This window comes from Arabidopsis lyrata (assembly GCF_000004255.2).
Source record: "Arabidopsis lyrata subsp. lyrata unplaced genomic scaffold ARALYscaffold_4, whole genome shotgun sequence".
NCBI classification, from domain to species: domain Eukaryota; kingdom Viridiplantae; phylum Streptophyta; class Magnoliopsida; order Brassicales; family Brassicaceae; genus Arabidopsis; species Arabidopsis lyrata.
The window spans coordinates 6,211,846-6,222,579 of NW_003302552.1; the positions used below are offsets into that span (position 1 = coordinate 6,211,846).

The following is a 10,734-nucleotide window of genomic DNA, read 5'->3' on the forward strand; positions in this document are numbered from 1 at the left end:
CGAAGCTGACCGGATCAGCTGATAGAGTTTATCAAAAAAAAAAAAAGTCTTTTAGTGAGATTTTTGACAAATTAACACTTTTCAATATTTATTAACACTCTCCAAATGCTTCAATTGAATGGCAATTTATACATTTTTCAATTGGTACTTCTCTTTTAATTATAAGAAGATCACTCTATGTGAATTGTCTGCTTAATACTGGTCAATCGAAAACCAACCATACGAAACTACATAAAGCCTCCCACATATGCAACCATATAAGTTTTAATAAAGCTATATAAAAACTCATAAAATTTCAATCTAATAATACAGATAGAATGGGTGGAATATTTGACTTTAATTATATAGATTTTTTGCAAAACAAAAAGCAGCAACTAGCTATTTTCTTAGAACTTTACTTTTCATCTCAAAAAATATATTGGCCAATTCTACGAAAGTAAAAAATAATACGCAATATAACATTTCGTCACCACCGTCAAATTTTTTAAATTTTAATAAATAATATATCAAATCGAAACTTCCGTGGCAAAAAAATTCAAATCCACCTTTAGAATTATGAAAATATAATGTATGTAACCTTAAAAACTTTTAGAAGATACTTATGAAAGTGATATTGCGTATTACTTTTTACTTTGTATGATTAATCTATATTTTTGGCGATATATGTTAGAGTTGTTAAAAATGGTGACTTACATTATATTTTTGACTGCATATGATTGATCTTCAGTAATATATTTGATGAAGAAAAATTTTCAAATGCATCAAGCCTCTTCGCAAAACGGAGAGAATTTTTTTTTTTGATTAATTACATTGATAATCCATGTTCCATGAGTTTTCCAAAGAGATCGCTCAACTTTAGTTTATTCCCATGGAGAACTTATCTTTATTCCCATTGTATTATCTTAATTTCAGTTTGTATGAACTTTTTTCTTTTGAGATATTAAGTGAATGAAATTTCGTTTGACAAAAAAAAAGATTATATATACATAAATTTTTCTATATATTTTTCTTCGTATCATAAAAATCTTAAATCATCTTTTCTTTCTTTCATTATATAATAATAAAAAAAACGAAGGGAATTTATATACACTAAACCTACTAAATTAAACATACAGTAATTAAAATTTATTTATTTTCCTTGATTCCATAACCCCCCCCCCCCCCCCCCTCAAACTGTGTATCGTTTAAATAAAATTCATTAAATTTAAAGCCTCCAAAATTAATCTGATTCAAATATTATGTCATCAACTTTTTACATGTTATACCATATTTCTAATTAAGCAATCTTCTTTATAAATTAAAGCCGAAGACTAATATGCACAAATGTTAAATGACACTATGAGCCTCTAAAAACACAAAATATTTTTGTCTTTCCTCAATCTTTTCATTTGGTTCACACAACAAACTGTCACAACCTTCATTAACCAACTTATCATTAAATTTGCTTTCGAGTTTATTTTAAAAATTACTCCTTCCGTTTCGTTTTAGTTGTCGTTTAAAGTTTTTTCACACAAATTAAGAAAAACATTAAATTTTCTGTTTTACCCTTTATTAATATATTTTATAAAAAATTTCATTTGCCAAAACATTAAAACAGTAGGGATAAAACTAGAATTTTCACCAAACATTTGCATTGAAAACCTAAAACGACAAGTATTATGAAACAAAATTTAAATCCTAAAACGACAACTAAACTGAAACAGAGGGAATATAAAATATTGTAAATATTTCTATTTATTTACGACATCGTGTTTTGAAAAAAGAACGGTAAACTTCTAATGTGCTTTCAAAGCGGATTTTTGGAAGATTCATACAAAAGAGTTTCCAAATGCTTCTGATTCTGAAGCATGATATGCACCTCTGACGAAGGTTCCGTGCTACATAGCCGTATAAATAAGATTATCATTTCTAGAAAATTGTATGATTTAGAAACATTTATTTTATATTTCTTGTGCATATATAACTCTTTTGTACAAAGTATTTTTGAATTATGTAAAGGAAATCTAGAATACCAGAGAAGAGGTAGACTTAATTACATCACCTTTTTTCCTTTAAATTTATGGAAGAAGGGTCATAACTTAAGATGAGAATTAATTTCGTTCATATAATATGAATATTCAATAATGTCTGAGGAAATGATGTATTTCAAACGCCATTGTTTTGCTTTGCCTTGGATTCCTTGTAAACGAGAGAATCTGAATAAGCGATGTTCACAAGTCTTTGTCCTTTACGCTGATGCCTAAACTTTTTTATATCAACATACTTCTTTCCTTCTTTGTTGTTACCATCACGCTCCATAATCTCAACTTCTTGAATAGACTCTAAGACCTTAACCACCTCACACATTGTAGGTCTATACTTAGGATGTTGGCTTAGACACTTGTATGCTAGGGCAGCAGCTACCTGAGCCGCTTCTATTTTGTACTGGTTCTCGAGCCTTGGGTCAATTACCCGCTCTAACTTTCTTTGGTCCCTTAACATGGGCCGCGCCCATTCCACGAGGCTTTGTTCCCTCCGTGTTCGGGTGTTGTCCATGGACCGTTTCCCGGTTATCAGTTCTAACAAAACTACTCCAAAACTGTATACATCATTCATCGTCGTCAAATGACCTACAACACATGTAAACCATTAAAGATATATCTCAAAGCATGCATATCGCTTACACGGTAAAACAAATCAATTCCATACAAAAATGTTACCAGTCATGATATATTCCGGCGCAGCATAACCTTGTGTTCCCATCACTCGGGTTGTTACATGCGTATGTTCGCCTTCAGGTCCATCTTTGGCTAGACCGAAGTCAGATAATTTGGCGTTATAGTCCTGCAAAATCAAAGATTAATCAGTCGAAAATAACAGTTTGATTTAATAATGGATACATAATTTAAATAGGAAACAAGAAAAAACTCACGGAGTCTAACAATATGTTAGAGGTTTTGAAGTCTCTGTAGATGACTGGTTTCTCTGCTTCATGGAGAAAAGCTAAACCTTTGGCGGCTCCAAGGGCTATCTTCATCCTTATTCCCCAAGCCATTGCTAAGCTATTTCCTGTCCCAATTCAAACACTTTTCAAAGTTAGTACCTAATATTATTGAATATTGTTTAAATTGCAAAAGATATATAGTATATAGTTTTTAAAAAGTTATTAATGTAGTGTACGACCAATTAAATAAACTAAAAACTTGACGAAGTTAACGTGAAGCATATGGATTCTTTTTGAAATATTTTTTCTTTATGTCATTGTATACGTAAAAAACGTGAAGTCTTCATGGAGTTATTCTTTTAGGTTTAAACAGGCCATATATAGAAGTTCTATAATAGAACATATATAACAAAAATCGAAACATTTTTTAGCAAGTTAGGTAAAAATTAAGTAGATGACGTACTTCGAAAGAGCTGATTCTCCAAGCTACCTCGAGGCATGTACTCATAAACAAGCACTCTTTGCTCTTCTTCACAACAAAACCCTATTAGCTTCACAAGATGTTTGTTACTTAGTTGTCCCAAAAATATTATCTCCGCCTGCAAACAAAAAGGGTTTATTTATCGATAAATTTTGTATATATTAAAAAAAACTTTATGAAGAAAATTCACAAAAAAAATATTTTCAATGACATACTGCAAAATGGTTAGATTCATAGGTAAGAAGGAAAAACAAAAAGTAACCTTAAATCCTTCTAATGCATTAAAATTCAATGAACATAAAATAATCGGGACGGTCTTTTCGTAAATAAATTGGTCTCTTTTTTAGTAGAAAAGTCTTGAATCTAACAAACACACATATTAAAAGAGAGAGAAATGTTACCAGCCATTCTCTATGACCTTGATGGCCATGGAGATCAAGAGCCTTAACCGCAACCGGTTGGGCTTCGATACCCGGTTTAACCTTATCATCAATAAACCCTTTGTAAACCGGCCCAAACCCTCCTTCGCCCAACATGTTACTTCTTGAGAAATTATGCGTAATCACTCTCAGCTCAGACAACGTGAATAAACGAAGCTTCTGAGATGTGAAGGAATGAGAGAGATCATCCATGACCGACATGGGCGAGCTTGGATCGCTTATGTCCGATAAAGACAGCCTCTTGAACGCCGGACAAGTTCTTATTTTCATTACAGAATTCTCCTCTCCTTCGTATTTTCTTGCGTTCTTTGCCTTGTAACACCCCAAGAACAGAGATGTCAATGATGTCTTCTTCTTCTTGATCACTGCCATTTTCTTCTTCCTCTTTTTTGTTCTTTGGGGAAAAATTGGAGAAAGATAGTCTTTTACTCCTTTTGATGAATCTTTTGTAGAGTGCGTAGGTTTAGAAATTAAGGATGTTATAGTTAACCTACTTGTCTTCAAAGTCCTGTAGTTTATAGTAGTTGTTGTGTCTTATTCGTACTGACCGACCTTTGTGTTTTCACATTTATATTTATAAGTTAAGTAGTTGCTTTTTTGTATAAGTTGTATACAAAAATAAGTTATTTTTGGTGGATATATTTATATGGTTCTAAGCTGATATATTTTTTTCAGGAGAAAAACGATTCCATGTTCACATGAATCATCACAATAATATTGAAAAAATAACGCAATTTGTTTTCTTTTTTATCACAGTAGTGTTATAAATATTCATATCTTAAAGTGAGTGAACGTGTTTTCACAATAATATTGATTTTAAATTCATAATTGTTCTTAGACTTCATCTCACAAAAGTCTACGGACTAAATAATTTTGCGTATATTGTTCAATGAATTAAAAACAAATTGTCTCTCGCTCTACGTTTCTACTAATACGACTCTCATGTCGTTTCATAAGACTTAGTTCTCTGTCTAATAGTTTTTGTTCTAATAATTTAGGTAAATTAAAAATGATTTGGTGAATTTAAAAGTGTCTCTCTACATTCCACTAATTCGATTTCTGGTCTCATAAGACTAATTAGTTCTTTCTAATAGTTATTGTTTTAATATTTAAGCAATTTAAAAATGATTTGGTATAAATTTCTGGCTGGCAAATATATACTACGCACAAAGAAGATATGATTCGCCTTGTTGAAAGGAGAATGAGATGATTAGGACATAATTGGTGTCCGTTGACTTTGTTTCTTCCATGATTAAATTTTAAGAAGTAAAGAACAGAAACAAATTTGAACCATTGATTTTGTTACCCTCTAATTAAATAATCATTTATTCAATAACTAAGGGTAGGTTGGTCTTCAGGTACGTAACATAATTTTCAGACATAACCTTTATATTGCACCGTTCGTTCCTGTCGTTAGAAGTTAGTATCACACTGATCAGTTTTATATATATTTGCATTGATATTGTGCACAAAACATACTCGTATAAATTTACATGTGAGCGTGGGTTTGCTCTGACAACAATATGTGATTGCAAGCAAACTTGTAAGTGTCTTGTAACCTTTGAGAATATCTTTTATCAAAAAAGAAAAGGAAAAAACACTCGTAATTACCTTTCCTCTAGCTACTTGAGCTATATTTGTCCACGTTACAAAAAGTGTTTCCACAATACCATGTCAATAACTCATAGCAGGAGATTCGAACCCAATTGCGTTAGTGAAATTTGAAACAAAGCTAATACTAAAACAAATTAATGGCATATGAGGTGATTCGGGTTTTCTCGGTCCAGTCCTTCTATTTAGGGCTTGATTAATTTTTCCAAACCATTTGTAAACGTAACATTTGCGGACGGTAGCCGGTAGGATAGCGATTGCGGTTGCTAGTGTTAGCAAAATAACAATCACAAAATTTGTTTTACACTATGTTTTGGATCACTTTAGAATGCTAAATTACAAAAAATTCTTCCTGCTAATGTTTGCGGCAGTAGGTGGTTAAAAGAAAAACCGTTTTAAGTCTTAAATCCAAATAAATTTAAACTTTCTTTTGACTCTTGGAGTCATGCTCTGAAGTTGTTAACAAATTTATTTGCCTGAGAGTATAAGTGCATTGCATCCGTCTAATCATACCAAAATAAATGTATTTTAATACCTATCAATTAAATTGAAGTGTTGTTCGTCGCATGCATGTATGTACGTACAATAATTATATAGAACTGTCGGGGAAATTGTGAATCATCACCGGCCGCCACATGAAATTATTTGCCTTTTGAAATTTATTAGCCTATGTTATAGTTTAAGGCTGGTAAGATTTTGGCGGCTATGGCCCTTGAAATATGGTAGACAAGATCATCCATATAAGATTTGTTTTTTTTTCACTTCTAAATTAATTAATGGGTGACTTGCGCGATTTTGTATTGTTCTTTAGTGGCTAGAAAAAAACCATTTAGCGATAAATTTATTTGAGCAAAAATTATGTTAGTGTAGTTTAGCAACTTTGTATGTACTTAGTAACGTAAAAATGTAAAATAATACATTTTAATGTAAACTATTTGTACATATTAATATTGTCCAAACAATCTGCAGTTTGTGAATCTTTTCACTGTATTCTCCATCTAGTATTACTATAATAAATTCCTCATCATCGAATATTATGTGAACATGATCACTTGCTGCTTCTTCTTGACCTTACAACTAAATATTTTGACCTAGAACTTGTTTTTCTAATTCATCCAAGTATCTTGATGAGTTTTTCTCCATGGATGAATTAGTATCCTATATCTCTAAGATATCAATCTCCACAGAAGATCTTGTCTTAACTGATGTGCTCCTATTAACCAAACTAATAATTTAGAAAAAGTTTTGTTCCTATTAACCAAACTAACAATACTGACGAGTTTTTTTTTTTATAATTTTTATCAAATCATTTCAGGCCAAAAAACAGTTTGGAGTAAGAGTAGAAATAAAAATGTCGTCTTCTTGGTAGCAAATTTTGTTGTCTTTGTTGTTAATCTCAAACTTATTTACTCAAATATAGATAAGGGGGATTTATGAATTTTTCTATTCTGATCTTAGAATCTTTCTATCTTGATCTAATAAAACTATGAGCATATATATACTTATTTTAAGTCGCTTGTTTAGGCACCGGTTTACTTTATTTACAAGCAATTGTCCAATACAGTGAACAAAGGAATGACGATCGAGTTGTCCACATTACCTCTAATTACACTGGTATCCATGGTTATGTCTGTCAGTTGGGCTTTGACCCAATTGGTTTACCTGGTAGTCAGTAATGCAGGTGGTCTGACTACCCCATGACACTTAGTCGGGAGGCACACCAAACTCGGGATAAGCAGAGTGGTAGCCCGAAGGACCTAGCCGTCTAGCACGGTGGACAAGTCTACTATGTAGCACCTCGGTGCGTTCCTACCGGGGCCGACCGCATAGCCGATAGGGTATATAAAAAAAAAAATAATAAAAAAAAAAAATCCATGGTTATGTCCCTTGCATAAGAGAAGTGGAATACCATGTAAAGAAAAATTAGAAACATATGAAAAACATATTCCCATGAGAATTTATGTTCATGAGCTAAGGCTAGGTGGCTCAATCCAAAGATGAACAATGCAATTTTTGGTGCTTATGTGATGTGGTGGCGGAAGCTAAAACGGGGAGGTGAAGATCGGCTCTGTTTTGAGACGTTAAAACAGAGTATTTACGAGTGAAAATAGAGACGAAAGTGGAGATGGGATGTGAGGTGGTTTAGATGAATCGATGGAGATGGAGCTGAAGCGAGATGGAATCAAAGTGGAAGTCCTCCTTCGAGGGCTTGACACAAGCTCTTTTGGTTGCTAAGGCTACCTTTTTTTGGTTTTTTTTTTCTTTATTAATTCAAATCAATGATATTGATAGGGCCGGTCCTGAGCTAAAGCACATGAAACAAGGGCTTTAGGCGCCAAAATTATCCTATATATATTAGGGGTAACATTTTTGTCCAATAGTTGTTTCATGGTCTAGTGGTAAGGACATTTTCCTCTTACACAAGCAAGCTGGATTCAATTCCACACACTGATTTTCTTTTTCTGCTTTGGGCAGCAAATATAATAATGATACCAACCAACGTTGTGTTGGCCTAGTGGTAAATCTCCTATGTGTCCTAAATCAAACTAGATAAGCTATTGAGCTTATCCTAATTAAAAGTTTAAAACAAATCCAAAACTAAATAAATAAAGGACTCTTGTTGGACACGTAACACAACACCAAAGCCTCTGTTCAACGACTCAAAATACCCGATAATGCGCTGCATCATTATTTGAACTTAAAGTTGTCTCCTATTACCTCCAACATAAACCATTACAGGTGGGAACATAATTGGATTTACTAAATTCTTACCTCTGACTAAGGGTCTAAATGGAAGTGCGGTTCGGCTCCGGTGCGGTGACCCTAATCACATGGTCACCAACGAATGGATCTCCGATTTCACAGTGATGTGTTTCAAAAGCGTGGAGGGTGCGATGACTTCTATGAAAATTAAAGGTGCAACAAATCACACTTAAAAGCTCCGTTTGTGGTGCGGCAAGGTTACATAAACTTGTCATTTTACAATTTTGTCCCTATCTATTTTCCACACAAAATCATTTTGTTTGGAAAAAACGGAATAATACTTTTAGCAAGAAAATTCAAAATCATGTTTTTTTAACGGGAAAACGGAAAATCACGTTTTTGGCGGGAAAACACGGGTTCACGGTTTTGGCGGAAAAACACGGAATCACTTTTTTGGCGGAAAAAACTGTAAATCACGTTTTTGACGAAATCACGTTTTGGCCGAGAAAATGCAGGATCAAATTTTTGGAGGGAAAACACGAAATTCTTTTTTTTACGGAAAAACGCGGAATCACGTTTTGGCGGGAAAAGACGGAATCACGTTTTTGGCGGGAAAACACGGGATCATATTTTTGGCGGGAAAATGCGGGATCATATTTTTGGCGGGGAAACGCGGGATCATATTTTTGGCGGGAAAACGGAGAATCACGTTTTCGACGAAATCACGTTTTTGACGGGAAAATGCGGGATCACGTTTTTGGCGGGAAAACGCGGGATCACGTTTTTGGCGGGAAAATGGAGAATCACGTTTTTGACGAAATCACGTTTTTGACGGGAAAATGCGGGATCACGTTTTTGGCGGGAAAACACGGGATCACGTTTTTGGCGGGAAAACGGAGAATCACGTTTTTGACGAAATCACGTTTTTGACGGGAAAATGCGGGATCACGTTTTTGGCGGGAAAACGCGGGATCACGTTTTTGGCGGGAAAACAAAGAATCATGCTTTTGACGAAATCACGTTTTTGGCGGGAAAACACGGGATCATGTTTTTGACGGAAAAACGCGGGATCATATTTTTGACGAAACCACGTTTTTGGCGGGAAAACGGAAAATCACGTTTTTGGCGGGAAAACACGAAATCACGTTTTTGACGAGAAAACACGGAATCACGTTTTTGGCGGGAAAACAAAAAATCACGTTTTAGACGAAATCATGATTTTTGGGAGAATAACAAAATCATAGAATGTAAGAAAACGTGAAATTACTTTTTTTGGCGGGAGAACACGAAATCGCATTTCTAGGAGAAGATACATCAAATAAATAATTAAAGCATTAATAACAATAATAATATAACCAATACCCTTTTTAGTAAATTTGTCATCCAGTCGCACCCAAATCAGTTTCTCATTCGGAAAAAATATGATAACGGATCGTAGCCGAATCGCATTACCATTCATAAATTTAATTAATCACACCGCACCCAAACTACATCGCTACCTCACTCAAATCGGAGTCACACCTAAATCGGAGTACCATTCGAAGCCTAACTCTTACGTGAAGCCAAAAATAAGCTAATGAACAGAATGACAAAGATTTCAAACCCTGCTAATCTTATTATATACATACAGTCAAGTAAAACATAAGATGTTGTCACGCGTTAAATCTAAATTTGTTAATATATTTTTTAAAAAATAAAAACATGTTCCTAATACTATTGATAAAAAGGAAATATATACATAAGCTTCAATTGGTAACCATAATTTAGGAAAAGAATGAGAAGGAATGTGATATTCCTCTTTGTTCCTCAATATTTTTACCATTTACAAGTAATATTTTTTCCACACCATTCCTCTACATTCCTCACCAAAAGAGGAACACTAGAACAAAATGTTCCTCTCCAAAATTGATGAGAAACAAAATGGAACAAAAAATGAACAAATATTGAAATTCGTTTTTTTTTTATTTTAAAATAAATAAAAAAGAATTTTATCAATAATATATGTATTTTATTATATAAGAATTTTCATACCTTCATAATATATTAACAGAAAAATATTTTTGATAAGAATTTCATGTTGAATTACTCTTAAGTCTTCATTTGAAAATTATATAAATAGTAAAATAAATTTGAAAATGTTTATATTGTAAAAGAATAATATATTTTAAATTACTCTTTCTATTGTAAAAGAATAATATATTTTAAATTACTCTTTATTTTATGTTAATATTAAATATTATTATTTAAAATGATATATATATATATATATATATAAATTTAGTTCACAAATTTTAGTCTCAAATTAAATATAAAATTAAATAAATATAAAAAATATTTAGTATTTTTCATTGAAATTTGATTTATTTACTATTTAATATATCTTTAAAGATATTTTTATTGTTTGGTTACCATTCATCATAATAGTACATTTTATTCATTCTCTGCATCTTTTCTTTTTTGTTCCTTAAAAATTGTTTGTTCCATTCCGCATTGTTCTTTTTATTCATTTTTTTTTGTTCTTTTAATGGTTACCAGTCGGAGCCAATATCTCCTTACTAATATTACGGAAGTACATA

At 32.6% G+C, this 10,734-nt stretch overlaps 1 protein-coding gene across 1 annotated transcript; it reads right to left on the reverse strand.

Moving 5' to 3' along the window:
• Nucleotides 1-1,988: 1,988 nt before the first annotated feature.
• LOC9316842 (probable serine/threonine-protein kinase PBL12) lies at nucleotides 1,989-4,505 on the reverse strand. Its single transcript, XM_021028787.1, has 5 exons — nucleotides 3,806-4,505; nucleotides 3,387-3,522; nucleotides 2,912-3,048; nucleotides 2,700-2,823; nucleotides 1,989-2,609 (listed from the first exon to the last, which is right to left on the reverse strand). Exons 1-5 carry the CDS (start codon nucleotides 4,214-4,216, stop codon nucleotides 2,146-2,148), a joined length of 1,272 nt encoding a protein of 423 aa, XP_020884446.1. The 5' UTR covers nucleotides 4,217-4,505; the 3' UTR covers nucleotides 1,989-2,145.
• Between the last annotated feature and the right edge of the window lie 6,229 nt (nucleotides 4,506-10,734).

Excerpts from the sequence above, each read along its gene's own strand:
- LOC9316842 (XM_021028787.1), bottom strand. The coding sequence starts at position 4,216 with ATGGCAGTGATCAAGAAGAAGAAGACATCATTGACATCTCTGTTCTTG. Across the intron at positions 2,824-2,911 it reads CTAACATATTGTTAGACTCC|GACTATAACGCCAAATTATC; the intron begins GTGAGTTTTTTC and ends TTGATTTTGCAG. Across the intron at positions 2,610-2,699 it reads GCCGGAATATATCATGACTG|GTCATTTGACGACGATGAAT; the intron begins GTAACATTTTTG and ends CATGTGTTGTAG.